The 20724-nt window shown below is 55.7% G+C and overlaps 5 protein-coding genes across 5 annotated transcripts; 3 read left to right on the top strand and 2 right to left on the bottom strand.

The window, feature by feature from the left end:
• Window positions 1–1228: 1228 nt before the first annotated feature.
• On the bottom strand, window positions 1229–2860 carry GLRG_08530 (uncharacterized protein; the record flags this gene model as incomplete). The annotated part of the gene is made up of 1 exon (XM_008099430.1): window positions 1229–2860. The coding sequence occupies one exon, from the start codon at window positions 2858–2860 to the stop codon at window positions 1229–1231; it is 1632 nt and encodes a 543-aa protein (XP_008097621.1).
• A 2922-nt stretch (window positions 2861–5782) lies between these two features.
• GLRG_08529 (FAD binding domain-containing protein) lies at window positions 5783–7411 on the top strand (the record flags this gene model as incomplete). Its single annotated transcript, XM_008099429.1, has 3 exons — window positions 5783–6033; window positions 6113–6320; window positions 6392–7411. The coding sequence occupies 3 exons, from the start codon at window positions 5783–5785 to the stop codon at window positions 7409–7411; spliced, it is 1479 nt and encodes a 492-aa protein (XP_008097620.1).
• Window positions 7412–9312: 1901 nt separating this feature from the next.
• Window positions 9313–9980, top strand: GLRG_08528 (ribosomal protein L14p/L23e; the record flags this gene model as incomplete). Its single annotated transcript, XM_008099428.1, has 4 exons — window positions 9313–9332; window positions 9428–9674; window positions 9809–9886; window positions 9948–9980. 4 exons carry the CDS (start codon window positions 9313–9315, stop codon window positions 9978–9980), a joined length of 378 nt encoding a protein of 125 aa, XP_008097619.1.
• A 2544-nt stretch (window positions 9981–12524) lies between these two features.
• On the bottom strand, window positions 12525–16214 carry GLRG_08527 (uncharacterized protein; the record flags this gene model as incomplete). The annotated part of the gene is made up of 2 exons (XM_008099427.1): window positions 12525–12694; window positions 12752–16214. The coding sequence occupies 2 exons, from the start codon at window positions 16212–16214 to the stop codon at window positions 12525–12527; spliced, it is 3633 nt and encodes a 1210-aa protein (XP_008097618.1).
• A 2255-nt stretch (window positions 16215–18469) lies between these two features.
• GLRG_08526 (uncharacterized protein) lies at window positions 18470–20138 on the top strand (the record flags this gene model as incomplete). The annotated part of the gene is made up of 2 exons (XM_008099426.1): window positions 18470–19061; window positions 19174–20138. 2 exons carry the CDS (start codon window positions 18470–18472, stop codon window positions 20136–20138), a joined length of 1557 nt encoding a protein of 518 aa, XP_008097617.1.
• Window positions 20139–20724: the final 586 nt, after the last annotated feature.

Genomic DNA, 20724 nt, shown 5'->3' with positions numbered 1-20724 from the left:
GGTGATATGCCCCGAAGTTAGTTTCGTCCTGGTGCAACGTGAGCTGCCGCTCATGCTCGGGAAAGCAGCTGCCCGTCATTCGTGATAATCTTCTGTCGCCTTACGTGCGAAAGGTACAACTTGTCATATCTTCGGCTATCGAATGGGACAAGCCACCGGGTTCACATCCGATGCAGCATCAGAAAGAGCCAACGCCTCGCTTGGTATCTCTCGAGTCAGCCGGGAAACGGGTGATCCGAGGGAGCGTCTGGTTCCATCTGTGCATATCCCTTCCATGCATACGCCAAGTTGCGTGACCCCGACTCGTTGCAGCGACGTCTAAGCCGACCTCTTGGTCATCTCATCGAGAGAGCACGTCGGGTGGAAACATTACATATCATGCTGCAAGGCCGCATTGCGGGCTACGGCTGCGGACACATGTCGGGGGGCAGATCGTGGTGAATTCCTCTACTCGGTCTCGAACCTGAGTCATGCATGGAAACCAAACTCTGTCGAACGAGTGGTGGAAAGAGCTTTGATAGGTCAAGCTTGCATGGCAATTCGCGACGTTGCATATCCAGCAAAGTTCGGACGTAATGAAGCATGAAACGAGTTCGCAAGTCGCTAGCCTTTCCAAGAATAAGAACCTGCCCAGTACTGCAACGTGCTCCATCCTTGCCAAGGTGAAAGCTGTTGCTCGCCGACGGGTTGTGACTCGTGAGGTATGGATTATTTTCGGTAACTCAACTTGGTCTGTACTCTTTTGACGGCTCTGCCCCGAGCATGTTGGATTCAGCTACTCAATACCAAGGAGGCGGGAACAAGCATCTGATGTCATACAAGGAGAATAGCGAACATCGTTTCGGGCCGTTCAGATAAACCCCTGCATAGAGCATTCTGCGTGGTTGGCATCAAGACTCCTGCTATGACATGGTTAGCACCGAGCTCACTCGGAACTTCGGGTATGTCCCGCACGGTTTTATTTCGGCTTTTGACGGATCGCGCGGGCACATCCCGAGAACACAAGCCTGCGAACATCGGTTGCGACGTGCTGGCGACGTGCTAGCGTGACACCAGTAAGTTGGAGTGCTACAGCCATGAATGAGGCATATCAAGTCTATTGGAATACACTGTTTTTCGTCACTGTCATGATTTGTAGGCAAGGGGTGTCGCAATACGTTTGGCTGGGTTCTATTATTGGAGCTCCAAAGCAGCAATGAGACTTGCAAGATCGGGGACTAGGGTGGACTTAGAACTTTCGCTTTTTGCGCGCCGGTCCTGCCGCGGCCTTTCTTTGCAAGTCTTTCTGCAGTTCATCTCGTTTCCTATCCGCTCGATCCCGTGAGGTTTCTCTGGGCTGTTCGTGGAGCGTTGTGTTCACTCGGGATCGACCTCGCTCTTCCGCAGCTATAGCTGTTGGCTCGGGCGTCGTGACGGGACGAGCACCTCCGCCGATGCGACCAAGTCCTGTCCTTTTTGGCGGCTCGGGTGATTTGGAACGTGCCGACTCTCCCCCAATGCGGCCCAGAACCCCTTTCCGTGGGGAACTTGGAGCCTTGGACCCGCCAGCGTTGTCTCTAATTAAATCGAGACCTTTCTTTGGATCCTTCGTATCAGACATCGATCCGGCGCGCTGTGGCGGCGATGATTCCTCAGCTAGAGAGGCGGCAGCGTCCTCATCAGACACTGTCTCTGTTTCCGAGTCCTCCAGCTCCAGAGCTTGAGGGGGGGATGATGTACGAGTTGGCATAGGTTGATGCCTCTTTCCTATTGTCCCCAGGCGAGAAGGTCGGGCGTTGTTATCCAGTGGGGGTACCGGTACGCTATCAGGTATCGGAGGAGTATCCCCGTCCTTGGTGGTACCGTCACCATCCTCTGCGGGAAGGGGATTGACGAAACGTTTGCGAGTGGACATGAGATGCGGTGGCGTTGATTGTACTTGGAAGTCGTCGTCGTCGTCTTCGGCCGCGACCTCGGCATCCTTGGCTTCACTACCTTTGGATTCCAGCTGCCTGGGGTCGGTCGAGGACATGCCCGACTGATTTAAGCGAGAGCTTGACGTTGTACCCACGATTGGGATAGACGGCGATTGCAGTTTGATCCACCAGTCGTCCAGAGACGCGGTGTTGTGTACATCGGGATTTTGGTGGTACTCGAGACCGTCGGCACCAAAGACATACTGTAAGAGACTCGACATGTCCTCTTGGTGTTCGTCCAGCTGAGACATCCAGTCTTCAGGCCGGAAGGGAGCCAGTCCTTTGACCTTGTCTTCAGCCATCTTTCTTGTGGGCTTTTGTTTTGCGGACAAGACCGTAAAGACATTTTCCAGGCGAGTTCCAGTGGCCTCGAGTTTGTCGAGGAGCTTTGTGATGATGGCATCTTTCTGTCTGATGATGTCCTTGAGGGAACCAATCTGCCTTCGCCCGGTCGTGTGTGCTTGTGCAAGTGGGACAACAAGTTCGTATGCAAGTTGAGATTGGGGACATTTCTGCAGATACATCGGCCATTCCAGAGGCTTTGTGTTTTCCAGTTTGCAAACGATGCTCAGAGTCAGCCCTCCCGCTCCGGCCTCCTTGCTGGGGATCGTCGACACTGACAGGGATGCTTTAGCATGATCTTGGTGAGAAGGTTCAAAGACGGATCTAATTTTGGACAGGAAAGTACGCATGTTGCTGTCACTATCCGTAGGGTCTATGCTGGTGGACTCGTTGAGGCTCCGCTTGTAGATGGCCTTTCGGTCCAAAGACTCAACCCATATGTTTGCCAGATCTGTGAGGTGTATCGTGTATGACGTTGTCGAGAAGGAGGTTGATACCAAGAGATTAGGTAAGCCCGTCGACGACGACACGGGTAGCTGTCGCCAAACTGGTAGGTTCGTCATCTTTGCTGCTTTAAGCAATGACCAGAGGGGTGATTTCCGCGAGATGCCAACGGGAAGCTGGCGCAAGGAGGTGCACAGAACTATGAAGAGACGTCTTCTCGAAGCAGGGAATGAGTGAGGGGGGGGGGGGGTGTTGCGGGGAAAAAGTTATGTTGCAACCGAAGCTTTTGCAGCAATATGATGGGAGCTTGAGCGAAGCGGCAGTGCGACTCTGCGGAAGGGTGCGAGGGTGTTCCTATTTCCGGGTCGTTGGCGGGGAACAGCTGGAAAAGTATGTCTCTAGCGTCTTGCAGCGGCTACCAGTGTGGCTGGCAGGTCGAAGGAACAGACAGACACAGAGACAGGCGGGGGAATGATGAAGCCAAAGGTCGCATGTGGGATTTCCTGCGCCGGGACTGCAACGTGGTCAAGGTTGCTTCGGTGTTTTCGCACGCGGAGAGCAAAAGTGCCATGGCGTACCATCCAGTGGGACGTGATACGGCGGAAACGCGGGGGGTTCTGCGTGGGTGGGACGCGGGAGTTGTGACTGTATTGATGAACGGACGGACTGAGTGGGAGGCAGATAGGTAGATGGAGGTGGAAAGTATCACGACGTGCCAATTCGGCGTGTTGTTGTGCGTCAGTCGACGTATGTCTGCATCAGGCAGCCGCGTACAGTAAGAACTCGAATGGGGAGGAAGACTGTGTCGGCGTTGCTGGCAGGCTTCCTGCGTCACTGTCGAAGAAGAAGGAGACACGGGAATATGCGGAGCCCGCGCTGGGATATACACTGTGTTGCGCACTGTACGTGTCTCAAAAGCGCCTGAGACATCTTGGGGTAAGGTAATACCTACCTACATACGGATACGTAGGTGAGTGGGTGGATGAGTGAGTACTGCTCGACGTATGACCAAACGGTTGGCAGCACCAAGCCGTCTCGCCTATTCTGTCGAGATGAGGCTGTCAAGAAGGTCGTGTTACAGAAAGAATATCCGACTTGTCTATGTCAGAAGGAAGCCGCTGGAGGTTGGGTGCTGTGTGCTGTGTGCTCACGAGCCGATGCATCCACATCCTGACAGGAGAATATGGAGAATAACCATCCATCTGAACATGCGACGTTCCTGGCGAGTTCGTGTTCCTTACCAGTCCAAATAAGCTCGAAATAATACTCGAAATGGCCAGTCGCCCCCATGTCTTTACACTACTAGGTAGGTAGCTGCAAAGACAGATAAGGTTTGGGTGTCTTCTGTGTCGAAAAACCGGGGTTTCCTTGCTGGCAATCTTGACCGGCATCTCTCTCTTCTTGTAAGCTCAACATTTGTGCTTGCAAGCATGTCTCTCCTTACATTATATTACATTCGCCCGAACCGGACAGCCACGTAGGGAGTGTTGCGATTGTTTGAGGTGTATCCCAAGATGATCCATGTTTTTGAACACTCGTTCAGGTTCAACCACTGCTAAGTGCAATGAGATGCGGTGATCACTGATAGTGGTATTGTAGGTGAGCGGACTGTGCACACCTGTGCTCCATTACGTAAGCCATTGATGGCGGATCGGATGTTCTGCTATGTTTGATGGAGGAGATTCTCCACTAAAAAAAGGTATGAAATGCAGCTAACGTCCTTAGTAGCTTAGGTCTTAAGCTAAAATACCTACCCTACTTTGGATGTCTATAACATAGAAAGGTATAAGATTGAGACTTATTCCTCAATCCTTTATTTATATTTCTCTCTTTCGACTTGAACCTTGGCGATAGAACAGGCAGGCGCTGGTAGTAGTGGTGCTAGCAATAGTGGTGGGCAAGCCCTGGCAGCCCGTAGGTGTGCGGTTGGTTCCTTCCTTCCACAAAGCGCCCTCCCGACGTCATCCAATTGATAATCCCTCCCTACGTAGGTATTCCGTACTCTTCACAGGTCAAAGCCGGCGCTATTGGCAACACTCTAAATTTTCCCACAAGGTCGCTGAGTAACCACTCGAGACCCCACAATCGACTGTCAAGGTCGAAATCTGAGACAAGCCGTTGGACGGCCACCACCCCACCTCTCTCGATTCCCGAGAGTACGCCCACACAACAGCCATGACTTCGGCTCATCTGGCTCCTGTCATAGGCTGGCGCTGTTGCCGTTTGCACAGCCATAGCATAGCGCCCCTGTGTTTCTTGGACCACGTACGCCAACGCTCATCCAATGCGCCACCGTTCCTCCTCCATTTCGACCGCATTGCATGGGGCCCCTCGGACGCCAAGATTCCACGCGAACCTAGGTATTGACTCCCTCTAGTCGCTCTCGATGCTACCCCACCCCCGCCAAACAAGCTTGGTTTGTACGCATTACGCCAAGTATTTCTTGCACATCACGCTCATCACGCTGACTGGCCCGGCGTGGGATATCCTCAGCGCCATGCTTGCCAGGCACAAGAAGCAGGGACAGGGCCCATGGCGGATGACGTGCCAAATCAAGGTAGCTTTGCTTGCTCTTCTTGCTCCGCCACACGAAGCCGACGGTGGCAATCTTCCGTACTGCTGCTAGTCACGTACACGTACGTACTTTGTAACGTCCTTCCGTGGTCTATCTAGCCCGCCATGCATCAGCCACCTCTTCACCTGCCTGGGCAGGAACGACACCTCTATAGCCTGTCTATCGCTAACCCCCTCAAGCACGAGGCATATGCTATAGTGGTTCGAGATCAGCTGCTTAGGTGCAAGGGAGCACCTGGGCCTGGCCATCCATAATCCATCCCTGGCCTGGGATGTTTATGTATCCAACCCGGAAGGACCAGGACACCCATAAATTGCCAGAGCCGGTTCGCCTTGAGCACTCACCTATAAACACGGTCCCACCGCAACTCTCTTCCACATCTGAGCTGCCGGTAGACCCTTTGCCGCCCATTACATGTTGGCGCTTGTCCTTCTGCTATCCCAAAGTTTCATATGCTGCAGCGGATATGGGACAGAAGCCCAGCAGCCCGTTGGCGACCTGCCTCAACAACGTCTGCGATGGCCGTTCCTCCTGCGTCGGCTATTCGAATGATCCCCTCTATCAAATCAACTGGGTGAAGCCGTACAACCTGGACCTCGCCGTCGTACCGATCGCCGTCACCCGTCCTGAAACCAAGGAAGACGTCGCCGGCTTCGTCAAATGCGCTGCAGACAACAACGTCAAGGTGCAGGCAAAGTCGGGAGGACACTCTTACGCGTACGTCGCTATGCCACGGCCGTGGCCGTGGCGGTCGATATCGGCCTTACTTACTCCGCAGCTAACCTGGCCTGCGTAGTAACTTTGGCCTCGGTGGCACCGATGGTGCCCTGGTCATCGACCTCGGCCATTTCCAACACTTCTCAATGGACACAAATACTTGGCAAGCAACCATCGGCGGAGGCCACAGGCTGCACGACGTTACCGAGAAACTGCACGACAACGGGAAACGTGCCATGGCGCACGGCACATGTCCTGGCGTGGGTATCGGCGGTCACGCCACCATTGTAAGTCCCCGCGTCCGGCGACAATGCCTTCTACCATGACCTCGCCATGCTGACGCAACACCAAAAAATAGGGCGGTCTTGGGCCCAGCTCACGCATGTGGGGGAGTTGCATCGACCACGTTGTCGAGGTCGAAGTTGTCACTGCCGATGGCAAGATCCAGCGCGCCAGTGACACGCAGAATTCGGACCTGTTCTTCGCTCTCAAGGGGGCCGGCGCCGGCTTCGGCGTCATCACCGAGTTCGTCATGCGGACCCATCCGGAGCCCGGCGACGTCGTGCAGTACTCGTACTCCATCACCTTCGCCAAGCACCGCGACCTCGCTCCCGTCTTCAAGCAGTGGCAGGATCTCATCTCAGACCCGGATCTCGACCGCCGCTTTAGCAGCGAGTTCGTCATGCAGCAGCTCGGCGTCGCCATCACAGCTACTTTTTACGGCACCGAAGCCGAGTTTCGAGCGACGGGCATACCGGACAAGATCCCCACAGGTAAGGTCTCCGTCGTCGTCAACAACTGGCTCGGGGACGTCGCGCAAAAGGCACAGGACGCGGCTCTCTGGCTGAGCGATATCCGGTCCCCCTTCACCGCCAAGAGCCTTGCCTTCACCCGTGACCAACTCTTGTCCGACGACGCCATCGAGAACCTGATGAAGTACATCGACGAGGTCCACCGCGGCACCCTGATCTGGTTTCTGATCTTCGACGTGACGGGAGGCGCCATTAACGACGTGCCCATGAACGCCACAGCCTACAGCCATCGCGACAAGATCATGTTCTGCCAGGGCTACGGCATCGGCCTCCCAACATTGAACAGCAAGACCAAGGAGTTCATCGCCGGCATCACCGGGACCATCCGCAAGGCCAGCCCGAGTGAACTCAGCACGTACGCGGGATACGTCGATCCGATGCTCGATAACGCGCAGGAGAGTTACTGGGGCACCAATCTGCCGACGCTGCAGCGCATCAAGGCAGCGTGGGATCCCAAGGACCTCTTCTCCAACCCGCAGAGCGTGCGGCCCGACGCGGATGCGAAGGGCGCCGAACCCAAGTCGAGCGGCCCCAGCAGTGGCGACGGAAGGGGCGGTGACAGCTAGGAAAGTTCGGGGAGCTCACAACGCTTGAGCTCCCCCGTTGGGCTTGCATTCAGCACGGCTTTGATTTTGGCTTCTTGGCTCTTCTTCTTCCTCTCGTGATCTCGGTCACACTGCCTCGGTAGATCATGAGGCATTCAGCTTCGCTTCTTTTCAATATACCCCCAGTATCCCATTGCAGACGTACTCGTTTTGATTTGCACTACTATCGCTCCGATGATTGCATGCGCCGTTTTGATGCCAGTCAAGAGCCTGTCAGGCAGTCACCCCCAGCGCTTCGTAGTCTGATGCCTCGTCGATGCATCTCCCATCACCTGTGGACCTGCTTCAACACAATAACCTGCATCCTCTATTCACTACCCCTCCAGGACCCCTGCTCCCTCCGCGTGTGAGATCGTCCGCGGTATGTACCTCACCAGAGGACTCTGATAGTGACATCGGGGAGTTGCTTGGGCGGCTCAGCCACGCTTAAGTCTCAACCCGACGACTTTGCAGCGATTTGACCCGAATAGATCGTTTTATAATTGTTCTCCTCCAAGAGAGAACTTAAATGTTTGGAACTTTCATTCAAGATGCATAACATGTCAGTAGCAGATTTTAATTCGTGATCATGAAGCATACAGTGCACCCAGAAGGGCAAGTTCAAAAATCAATTATGCCTCCTAGCACTGAAATAAGACACATGAAGTCTGAAAAACACTTCAGAAAAATAATACCTTGCGTACTCAAGTAGCATTTGGGGCAGACGAAGAGTGTCAATGTGTATGCAGGAATATATGGTCAATTAGAATAAGCTAGCGAGACAACAGCTATAACCCAAGGTGACTCGAACGGGAGTCTGGAAAGACTGCGTCATTGTTATCATAACTGGACTCCTATGATGTACAGGGTTCCATATATTGATTCAACCTGTTTGACAATGAGAAATCTGAAGGCCAGAGTCTTTGTCGAGGCCATAGATTCGTAATCGCATGTTAAATGGGGTTTTCCATCACCTTCAACTGCACCCTCAGGTCTATATCTCTGCCGCACTATTCTCATCAAGACTCCTTGTATCTGTTTGTCCAACAGCAATGTGGTCTAAGAACCTTACATGCACTGCAATTTTAACCACCCCAAAGCGATGAAGATGGCTGTGGTGTCACGTCCGCATCCGCTAGTGTGGCTGGTGCGCTGATGCGCTAGATATTCCCATTAAGCTTGGGAAAAAGATGTCCATTAGGTAAGCCATGATACCTGGGTCACGTGGTGATAAGATAAGCCACTACTCGCTTCCCTCTCCCAAAAATTCGTAGGGTTTCTGCCGCTTTTTCCTGCGGACCCACTCACGAAATCGAAAACACACCTGAAGTCGTGAAATTGTTCCACGATCTGCTACTGCACGATTCCACGTCCGCCATCTAACCCTTCCAGCCAGCCCCGTTGTTGAACCCGACACCCCCAAACCGACACAATGGCCAAACTCTCGTAAGTGAATTGCCTTGCCGCTCTGAATTGCTGGAATCCTCGACGGCGCGACTTTCGCGACTCTCGACTCCCCGCCTTGGCTACCCTAGGTGGTGGGAGGTGGGATGGCGACTCGGCGATGCGGGCGGGCGCTTCAAAACGACACGCGATGCACGAACGACGCAGATAAAGAGGAGGGAAAATATTCGACCAGAGGGATCGGAAGGACTGGGACTTTTTGAGAGATGGAAACGACGGCGAGAAAGACCAGACACAACTGCGATAAATCGAGACTTTCTCTTGGACGTTTGGTGGGAAAAAAATCTGCAAACGCCCCCCGCCGACTGCCGAGACGAAACGCCGCGCCCATCGAGAGAGAAACCGAGCAATCTTGACACTCGACGCAGAAGTGCTGACCAGATTCTCACAGGCGTGGTGCCCCTGGTGGCAAGCTCAAGATGACCCTCGGTCTCCCCGTGTACGAACAAGCCCTAACCCTCCGACCGTCTCCTTGCCCCGAACAAGGAGACGCGACGGCGCAAAAGGAACTTTTGGCTGACATGTGATTTGCAGTGGTGCCGTCATGAACTGCTGCGACAACTCCGGTGCCCGTAACCTTTACATCATCTCCGTCAAGGGTATCGGTGCCCGCCTCAACAGACTGCCTGCCGGTGGTGTCGGTGACATGGTCATGGCCACCGTCAAGAAGGGAAAGCCTGAACTCCGCAAGAAGGTCCACCCCGCCGTCATCGTCCGCCAGTCCAAGCCCTGGAAGCGCTTCGACGGTGTCTTCCTCTACTTCGAGGACAACGCCGGTGTCGTAAGTCCCCCCCCCGGATGTTGGAGGATGCGACGCGCCGAGTAGGATGGGGCTCGGCCTCTGCGCCAGTCCCGTCGCCAGCCGTCGTCGTTGCAAGCAAACAAGGAAACTCTGCTGACCAGAATCCCCCACAGATCGTCAACCCCAAGGGTGAGATGAAGGGCTCCGCCATTACCGGCCCCGTCGGTAAGGAGGCTGCTGAGCTCTGGCCCGTAAGTTGCCCCGAACGATGGACAGGAACCTCGACCCTCTGTTACTGACACATCTTCTCAGCGTATTGCCAGCAACTCCGGTGTCGTTATGTAAAGGAGTTTTCTTTCACAAAGTCAAGAAACAAAAGGGCGAAAAGGACGACGTTATGGCTACGGATTAGGTCAACCGGTGCGGAAACCATGGGACATCATCATCACCATTCTCCCCCCTAAAACCCTTCCCTTGGGGAGGCCTCTTCGGTGACCGGAGGGGCCGAGCAGAGGAAGGGTATAAAACAATCAGAAAGAGGGTTGTTGGCCTGGTCTCATTTCTTTTTAGTTTCCTCGCTGGAACTGGCAGGCTCTGCATTTCGGCTGTGGCGTGTAAAGGGAAAGAAATTTCATACCAGGCATTTCGCATACAGAGGAGATACAAAAATCCGATTCTTTGCGCACGATACACATTCCCGTCCGGCCGTCCTACGGCGATTGATGAAGTACCCCCCCTTGTTTGTCCTGTGCATTGTGAGGCCTGCCTGGTGCGGCCCCCGAGGAGTTCGGAACCGCTCGCCGGAGGTCTCCGGAGCTGTGCCGCCCGGTCAAGGCGGGAGCCCTGCTCGGGAAGGGCCCAAGAGCCAATGACGCCTCGCTAGCCGATGTTTATCCGAAAGCAGTGGGCACAGCTCGCCTCCTGTCAGCATGGAACACAATGTAGTAGCATTGCCTTTGGGGGGGGGGGGGTTAAAGTTGCAGTGAAGGAACCGACGAATGGATGTCTTCCGACTAGCCTGGGATTAATCCTACGTGAGATGCATCTCCGGCGACGGATGACTCTGATTCTCCCAAAGCACAATTCGCTGCACTTGGCAGGGACGAAACTTCTGACTGCCTTCACCCGGCGGCAGCGGAGCCTTCTGCGGGACGGGATGGCTATGGCGATTGCAAAAAGCATCTATGTACGCCATCTGGCCGAGCTGGCTGGGTCTCTCACAGGGCTTCTTCGCCCAGAGGATGAGATATTTGTTCCGACTGGCATCCTACGTACCAAGCCCAAAGAGCGAATCAGCTTTCACCGAGCAAGCATCGGTGTCGTTTGGCTTACTTTTCACTGCGTTTTTAACTCAGGCGGAGAGGGAGAGACCCACCCACTGGCTGCCCCCGGGTGCACCAGGCGCGTGCGTGGGCAAGGGAAAAAAGGACTGCGTGGGGGTTAGGTAATGCAGTCAAGATGCCTTGAAGAATCGTATACCTATACTTTACTGCAAGCTATGTTGACGCCTGCGTAGTGGTGGCTAAAGAAAAAAAAAAGCAGTGAATATTCGCCTCCAAAAAACCGGATACACTTCTGCCGCAAGGCACGTCAACGCCTGCGGTGAGGTAAAAGTTGGTGTGAAGGCGCACATGCGCACACTCGACCGCAAAGCACGTGGACGCTTACCTAATGCAGTGACAAGGCAGGGCCGAGATGGACACAACAGGCTGTGGCGTGGGGCCTTATATGCATGAGGGAACTGAGAGAATATGGGGGGAGGCTAAGCCGGCCAGCGTAGCTTAGGGGCGTTCGTCGTCTTCTCTGCTAATCGCCTCTCGCCGTGTCCGTGGGATACGGTCTGCCAACGAGGGTGTCTCGGTGCGACGTCGAGGAGGACGGCGACGGCATATCATCGCCGCGTGAGGCTGTTAGCCCATATACGAGACAAAACTAGCAGATCCATACCCTACGGTACGGAATATCACAATACCATGGCTTTCGCATTGCATCGTCATCAAGGTTGCTTTCGACAGCAGGATTAATTGCCACAAAAGTATGCAGTCTATCATATCCCCCTCTCACCTCCCCTCATCCGAGACCACGTTCGACGCCGGCCACGTCTTGGGTGCGTTTGGACATGATCTTTCGCAAGAAACCAGAGCAGATCCCTCATTCATACCCGTCCCGACCGAGTGAGAGGTAGCACATCATGTTCTTGTCGTCGACATGATCTCGAATGCCCACCTCTGAGCCGGTTCCGAGTCCAGCCAACACATGCCAACGAAGTCATCTTCGGTAGCAGGGATCCAAAGAAAAGTGGAAAGAAATAAAACACAAGATGAGCAAGAAAAAAAAACCAGATGAACAAGCAAACGGCCCTTGTGATCCCCCTCCTATTCGGAAAGAGTAGGCTTCGCGGCCTGCTCCGTCCGTTCAATGCAATATCCGTACGCTCTTTTTTTGGTTTCCAATCCCAACATGAAAAAAAAAGGAATTGGATGCCCTCGCTTTCCGATGCCGATGGTGTGAGAGAAAGTCTCCCGAGGTTGTCTCTCCGTTGCTATTTGTACTTGGACGAAAAACAATTAAAGTATGGCAGATGCAGGTCGTCTGTGTTTACTTCACCCGCCTTGTCCACGACATTCGGACGCGACTGTCGTCATGCGAATGGGTATACAATGCTAGATAGCTGTTGAGAAAGATGAAATAAAAAATAAAATAAAAACCCTACTCTAAGGAGTAGAAGCATCAATGCTGGTAATGGTGTTCGTGGCTTTCATGACCGCCTGGTCAACCTTGGCGGGGTTCGTGTGGCCTTTGTCGCCATTTCGACGCGGCAGACCCACGTGCCGTCTCTCACGACGGTATAGTATGTTATATGACGATATGGTATTGGATAAACCACATCTATTTGCTCGGCCCCATGGGGAAGGGTCCGATTTGCTGGAATGACATCGCCTTCTGCTGGGCGGCTTGGGCGGCTTGAGCCTCGGCAAGTGCTGCCGCTTGCTTCTTCGCAGCGAGAGTTGCCTTTCTCTTGTTGACGGCACCCTGCATACTGCCGTTGAGCCATCGTTCTGCAATGGGTGTTAGCGACACCTGGTCGGGCAAAGGTTGAATCGTTGCAAACTTACTCTTCATTGACGCCGACATCTTCTCCGACTTGGTCATGGTGGAGTAGTCCTTCTCCTCTCCGGCCTGGCTTGGTGGTGCCGAGGACTTTGCGGATGCGGGCGCAGAGACTGGTGCTGGTCGGGGTGTCGCAAGGTTGTACTCGCTGACGTCCGTCGAGGTTTGGCGCGGGGATGGCGCAGGCTTGAGGGTCCAGTGGTCTTTTCCAATAAGCTTAAAGGACACCGTCAAACGGGGAGAGTCGGGCGCAGTCGACGATGTCGAGAAGTCGTGGAGCTCTGTGAGGATCTTCTCCGACGCCGTCTTCCTGGGCGCGAGCTCTGGCGCGCTCTGTTTCCGGTTGATACGGATGATGCGAGACTTCTTTGGCTGGGGTTCCGGCTCCGGTTCCTCTTCGTCGGCGACGGTCTCCTCTTTCCAGTTCCGATGCCGCTTGTTCTGGCGCAGCCCGTAGGTTGAACCGTCATCTGAGATGGTAGCGTTGGAGGACGACGATGTTGGGCGAGACTCGTCAGTCGTCTCAGCAGTACTGGTGACATGGCCGTTGCTCTGTCTCTTCGCCGCGCGACCACGCTTTGGGGCCGGCTTCTCTGGCTCCTCTGGCTCGGGTTCCTCGATAACGACGGCCGCCGACTTTGGCTGGCGCCCACGCTTACGCTTCAGGGGCTGCGCCTGCTCTGGCTCGGGAGGCGGCGCGACGGCGTCCTCCTCAGGTACAGGAGTACCAGGCTCAGACACCACCACGGCAGACCTCCTGCCCCTCGGTCCCCTTTTCTTCGGTCCGGGCCTGGCTGGCGAGGTTGCTTGGGGCTCCGGCTCATCCGGCTCCTGCTCTTGCGAGGCGGCCTTGTCTGCGGCAGCAGCCCTTCCCCTTCTCCTGGGGCCGGGCTTGTTACTTCCTGGAGTTGCTGCACGGTGGTCGTCTTGCAACACACCGTCGAACAACTTGGGGGGGTTGCGGGCTCTTTTGCCCGAGACAATGACGCCGTCGCCCTCGGCCGCCTTGGCGCTCGCCTGAGGCTGGCTTCGGAGCTGTCGGCCTCCCTCACCACCGCCCTCTCTCTGCGCACCGGGGTCTTGGTTGCCGATCTTGTTGGGGTGAGGGTCGTATTCGAAGCCGTATGCATTTGCCATGATCCTGTCTTGCCAGCGTTGATCGAGAATCCCCGCGTCCTTCTCTTTGATGGTAGCTCGAGAGCCCTGCACCTCAAAGTCCTTTTCAATATACGAGTCTACCTTGGCAAAGGCGTTTAGGTCTGCCGTCTTCTTTTCGAAGGCGGTGTCTTGAGCGGCTCGACGTTGGGCGTTCTCCTGATCGTCTACGATTCTGGTGCACTTCTTATACTCCTCTTGATAGGCGACGAGGCACTCGTTGGCCTTCTCCAGGAGATACCAGAGCTCCTCATCCGAGAGTTCCTTGGTGTCCTTTAGGTAGGCAGCGAACTCGGTGGGATCTCTAATCTTCTTGAACTTGTACTGCTTGCGGAAGCGCTGCTTGGGCATGAGTGGAGCCGGCGTGCTCGTACCGGTGATGGCAGCGGGCAATACCGGTGAGCCTTGACGGGGCGTAAGGGCAGGAGTAGGGGCCGCGGAGTTATAGGCAGAACCTTGGGACAGTGGTTGGCCCTGGCTGTCGGGCGCAAGATCTTCGTCATGCTCAGCGTCGCGGTCGACGTCATCACCCTCGCCATCCGCGTCCGCGTCCGCGTTCCCATCTTCGTCTGCGTCAACATCAACCTGCTTGTAGTCAGCGTTCGGGTCGGCCTGGTACGCTGCGTCGTCGGCATTCTCCGCGTCGCCGCCAGCCTCAGCTGCGTCAGCATTGGAAGCCGGTGCGGAAGCCTCAACCGCGACGGGGTAAATGGAGTGGGTGACATATTCGCCGTCAATGTAGGGCGTAAGGTGGGACCATGCATAACGTTTTTTCGTCGTCTTGGGGATGGAAGTGGGCCGCGGAGACGCAGCTTTTGGTGGGTGGACAGTAACATCATGCTGTGTATCTGCGTCTGACTCTTCCGAGGCGTTGCCGTTCATGTCGTGTTTAGATTGAGAGGATTTTTCAGGCTGGGCACTGAACGAATCAGCAGCGTCGATATCGTGCTTTTCAGTGCCGTGCATCGCAGCAGCAGGAGGCTGCGAGCTTTCTGTCTGCTGATGAGGCGGCAGGTCATACTTGGCGGCTTCGACATGGCCATTGACGACTTCTCCATGAGTGTCTCGCTTAGGGGCAGGCTGCGGTACCTCCTCAACAGGTCGTGCAACAGTTACATGGTCATTGTTGGTGGTGGCGGCGGCGACGGTAGCTTCATGGTTCCCGGAGACGGCGAGAGCCGAGCTTTCCTGTGAGCCGAAAACCACAGTTTGCCGAGTGGCCAACTCAACCGCTTCCGGCAGGGCCGTTCTCTGCGGCAGGCTTTCGGTCGGACGCACGGGAGAGCTGGCTTCTCTCTTGGGCTGGAATGAGAAATCTTGGGAGAATTCAGTGCGGTGCGTAGGCACCTGCTCGGCCTCTGGGCGTGAGCCAGGACCGTTGATAATGGTAACATGGTTGAAGCGAATCGGCCGAGGATGTGCCATGATGGGACTAGAGCGCATGCCAGAAGGTGCGGCGACGGCCGAGACGTCTTGAGCCTGGCTTGAGTGCCTGTCGTCGCGCTTGACAGTTTGCTGGTCGACGGGGGACATGAGTTGATGGACGTCTAAGGCTCTGCGGCGGATAGGGGATGAAGGCTGTTCATGTTTTTCAGGGATTGAGGTGCGACCCGAATGGTCGTTGTCCTTCTCGTCATGGTCCGAGGCATCATCGGAGCTCACGAGATCGGAAGAGTCGCCGACGACCTCGATAGTATCCTTGACAATGTCCTCATCTGATGGCTGAGAGTGGAAGGACTGCGGTTCAACGATGCTCCTGCGGGCCGGGGTCCGGCGGCGAGTGGCGGCGGCGACGCTGGCGGCGGAAAAATCTCGCGAGGTCGCACGACGCTTCTGAGCAGCAGGAGTAGAGTACTCGTCGTCGGCGACTTCACTGTCAGCGCGCCTCTTGCGGGTGGCGGCACGAGGAGCGGGGATGGCAATCTCTGGCAGCTCGTCCTCAAAGTCGGCGGCCGAGTAATCGATTTTGGCACGCTTCCGCAAAGTGTGAGGGCCCTTGCGGTATGCCTCGTCGTCTTCATCGGCGGCGCCTTCAAAGCCAGCGCGAGACTTCTTCCTCAGGGCTGTCTTGCCGGGGCCGGGGGCAGTGGTGGAGGGGGAGGAGCGAAGGCTGAAGGGGCTGTTTACAGGAATGACTTTAACGCTGCGACGATTTTGCGGCGCGGTCTGGGGAGTGCGAGAGGCAGCAACGGGGGGTGAGCGCGTCATGATGGTCGAGGTAGACTCGGCGCCGGCGCTGGTATCAGACTGTATGCTGGAAGTGGGAAGAGTTTTGCGACGATTCGGACGGCTGCTACGAGAGCGCTGGTCCATGGCGGTTGAATGCGAAAAGGTCGTGTGATGAGGCGATGAAAAAAAAAAAAAGACAGATGAGCTGGCTTACGGAGACAGATATGTTGGGCTTGTTGATGGTGATGGGGTGGTGCCGGAATAAGATGCCGGACGGGGGAAAGAAGTCATTCAGTTAAACGGACGTGTGGCTTCTGAATAAGTGACGAGCGGTGAAAATAAGGCCGAAGGAGGATTCCTCTGGGGCGGCGCGGACGGGTTGGGGCAGCAAAGGGAGAGAAGGGAGAAGAATCGGCGGATGAGGTGAGGTATGGACAAAACCGGAATCGATGCAAGTGGTGATGTGGTTCGACTGAGGTGAATGAGAGAAAAGAGAGAGACCGGACTAAGCCTGTCTGTGCCAGCGTGGTGTGTGCGTGTGTGTGTGTGTTGGTTGTGTGGTGTGCGTGGTGTGTGTGTGTGTGTGTGTGTACTTGAGCCTAAGCTGCTGCTGCTGCTGCTGCTGCTGAGAAAGACAGAGCTGCTCTCTCTCCTATGATGCCGGTGAGTGGCAGAATAGGGCCCAGTCAGGGACGACGTGCGCGATATCCAGAGCAAACAAAAAGGGGGTCTGGAAAAAGCCAGAGAGGAAGAGAAGATGGCGACGGTGGTTTCTCTTGGGCCAGGTCGTTGGCAATGGGAAATATCTGGGATGGAAAAAGTAGTGATTTTGGGTTGTTGGTGGCCCGTTCCAGTCTTGTTGCTGAGATGGCCGTTGCTGGCTGGCAGGGACCGAGTGGAGCAGGAGGGAGAGAGAGAGAGAGAGAGAGAGAGAGGCTGACGGTCTTCCGTTGGCCTGCAATTCCGAATTTTGCCTGCCGGGGGACCCTGTCCACTTCCACGTCGACGACGTCTGATTAATACGGGCAGGCTATTGTTCCGTTCTGCTGGCGAAAGAGGGGCGAGTAAGTAATAAATAGTGAAGAACAGTGTAGGGCAAAGCAAGGCAAGCAGAGTTGAGTAGAGTAGAGGAGAATTGACACACACGGCAAGGCAAGGCAAGGCCGGCAAGGCAAGGCAAGGCAAGGCAAGGAAGGCACGACAACTGGACCCCCTTTGGGATGGTTCCTTCCAGGACTGGCATTGGCTGTTATTCTTTCCGAGCCAGCCACGCCGCCTGGGTGAAGGTGAGAGACACGCTGCGCTGCGGAACAAAATCAAATAAAACCAAATAAAAGGGGGTACGTACCTCACTGTCCTGGTGGTTCAGTCAGTCAGTCAGTCCTCCTAGGTGTACTTGCCTCTGTAATGTAATGCACTGTCGATGACCTTACAGCACGCTCTCAGCTAAGGCAGGTACCAAGTCCTGTGTCCAAGTGCGCACGAGTCCCCCCGGAGCAAGGCCACTTATAGGGGCTACAGCTATGCTGTTCACTGATAATAATTCCAAGGTGTCCTTCTGCATTCAGGTAGAGGTGCCCTCCCCTACCCATCTTAGCTAATCAAAGATTGCCCCTGGGAAGGTCAAATGGTTAGGTACTTCAGACGGACACGACTAACCCCACACGACACGCTTTTTTCACTCGGAACGCCGGGGTCGACAGCCAATGAGAGCACACGGCTCTCTCCTCCTCCCGATCGGGATTAGCCCCCTTTTTTTTATCTTCTCGACCTGATGCATAGCTCCGTCCGTCCCTGATGATGCAAGTCTCCAGCTGCCATTTGTTCTCTGCTGACTGCGTGCAGCTGTGCGCCTGCCTCTCTCAGATACGTAGGTAGTGAGTGTACGAATACTATACTTCGGATCCCCAAGCTTTATTTGATGGGAAGCAATTCAGCATGTTCCATTCCTTCAACTCCGACACCAGCTGTGTGCAATCTCAACTATAGGTATTATCTATAGTTGTACATACATGATACCGCCGTGTCGTGCCGGCATACATCGTCCTCGTTGCTTCGACTTTGACTGTCCGAGTGGCTTTCCCCATATCTATCTATTGTTAGGTACTTCAACCTCTTGTTTCAACAAGCCGTGCTGGGTCCCTAGCGTCGCCTGACTCAGCTTGCCGCCCACCTATCCTTCTACAGGTAGGTATCCGTAGGTATGTACGGAGTACCTAAACCACCTACCTGCCTACCTAGCTAGCTACAGTAGGTACTACCTCTCACTGTACAACTTGCTGCACGTACCTTATCTGACGGGCGCCTCAAAGCTGCCGCACCACGCCACAGCTTGTGACGTCTGCCCCGCAAGCAACAACTTCACCACCACATCAACACGTCGACACTACTCACCCGCCATGGCCTCCAAGAAGACCAAGTCCGCCACCTCTGGCGATGATATCGACGACCTATTCGAGGGCATCGGCGACAACGCCGCCCCCAAGAAGTCGCTCGAGAAGAAGTCCAACAAGCCCACCACCGCCGCCTCCAAGGCCCTGGCCGACCAAGACATCTTGGCCGAGCTCGAGAAGGACCTCGAGCAGCCTTCCCGTCCGCACACGCCCCGTCTTAAGGAGTCGGCCGCCAAGGGAATTCCCAAGCGCTCCGCAACCCCTACCATCGACGACAAGTCCGCCGCCGCGCCCCGCAAGTCCACCGACAGCGCCCGATCCCTCCGCGCGAGCTTTACCCCGAGCGCTACGAGCTCCGATCTGCAAGAACCCGACAAGAAGCCCGCCGAACAGTCCGCTCCCACCTCATCGACCGCCGTGCCCGAGGCTGCTGCCTCCGCCGCTGGGGGTGGTGGTGGTTGGTGGGGAGGCATCTTCAACACCGCGACCGCCGCCATGAAGCAGGCAGAGGCCGCTGTCAAGGAGATCCAGAAGAACGAGGATGCCAAGAAGTGGGCCGAGCAGGTGCGAGGAAACGTTGGTGGCCTCAGGGCTCTCGGTAAGTGCCTGCCTGCACACCTACCCTTGGGACTCGTCTCGTGATATATAAGCTTCAAGGGCCGTCAGCGACCGCTAGGCGCAATCAGTTGCTAACGGCGACCTTTATTCAGGAGACAACCTTCGCCAGCAAGCACTCCCGACCTTCACCAATATCCTCCATACCATCGCTCCTCCCATCAGCTCCCACGAACGGCTGCTCATCCACATCACCCACGACATGGTCGGGTACCCTTCGCTCGACCCCTTGATCTACGGCACCTTTTCGCGCGTCATGTCCCAGGTGGAAGGCGGCGAGCTGATGGTCATCCAACGCGTCCAGGAGAACACCAGCCGCAGACACTCCAATGACAGCGCCGCGGGCTGGCGAGACGGCCCTTGGTGGAGACAGTCCGACTCTCCCAGAGACCTCGGCTTGATCAAGGGACTAACCGAGGGTACCAAGCTTTGCCGTGCAGGCGCCGAGGGCTACGCCAACGAGTACTTTGGTGCCCACGGAGGAATCGAGCAGGCCAGAGTGCGGGCCACCGAGCCCTTGAGCGAGGACAACCCCGTGCGCAGCTCCGACCTGTTTCTTGCCATCCAGGCGGTGGGCACCACGTCTGACTTGGCCCTCTTTGCCTGCACGGCGGCTGTCGAGAAGGAGAAGGAGGCCTCGACCGTGGCCGAGCAGGACGAGGCGGACGAGATGGTCTGCTTTGCCGTCTTCTGTTTGGACCCAGTGCACGAGATCGAGTTCTCGACTATCAGCCAGTCCATCCCGGCCAAGTGGATCCGCTGGCTGGACGCCTCCAACCCGCTGACCCCCGCCAGCGGCGAAGACGGCCAGGAGCCCTCTTTGAACCAGTCCATCCCCGACGAGATCCGCGAGATTGTTGAGAGCGGCGGCGTTGACCCCCGCGAGTGGGTTGCTGAGTGGATCGAGGAGCTGCTGAGCCTCGCCGTCGGCATCGTTGCGCAGAGATACGTCGCCAGGAGGATGGGGGTTGGTGAGGGAGGCATTGGCAAGGGCAAGAGGAGAATGGACGATCTCGTCCAGGACGGCGGCGGCGAGGCGGCCCGGGCTGGGCTAATCTGAAGAGCGACTTCGCCTGGGATTAAGTGTGTGAATGATTATGTTTGGGTGTTTGGGGTATACCGCTTCCTTAATCCATATCGTAAGCAATGGACAGCTCTGGACGCTGCCATCAAAGTCCAACGGCCTAATCAGCTTGACCTGCTGCATGTTCTCAGATGATGCGCAATATCTACTTGGGTGACATGCTCGTTCGGCTCGATGACCAGCCTGGAAGGACCACGGCACCTGGACCCAGGGCCTTTCCCTTTCTCTGCGATGCTGCTACGCAGAAACATACGCAAGGAGGTGAGAGGCTTATTGGGTCTATATGGTGATCCAATCTCATGTTATTATAAAGGGGGATGTCATGTCATGTCATGGACGCTCTCCCATCTCCGTTTCCCAGCGTTTTGTTGAAGTTCACGTGAATTGCAATAACCCGCTGGCCTGGCTGGCTTTGACCGCCCTGTCCATGGCAAATCGACTTACACGGCACGGATGCCCAGCCGGCGCCAGGTGCACGTGCCGTGTCCCCACATCATTTCACGTTCCATCTCTGAAGGTCCCACCCCCTGTTGTCAGGGGTTCGTTCGATGTCCATTCCCCT

The sequence above is a fragment of the Colletotrichum graminicola genome (genome assembly GCF_000149035.1).
Source record: "Colletotrichum graminicola M1.001 genomic scaffold supercont1.42, whole genome shotgun sequence".
Lineage (NCBI taxonomy): Eukaryota > Fungi > Ascomycota > Sordariomycetes > Glomerellales > Glomerellaceae > Colletotrichum > Colletotrichum graminicola.
The sequence above is the reverse complement of the archived record's forward strand: the minus strand, read 5'-3'. Positions and strand labels throughout refer to the sequence as shown.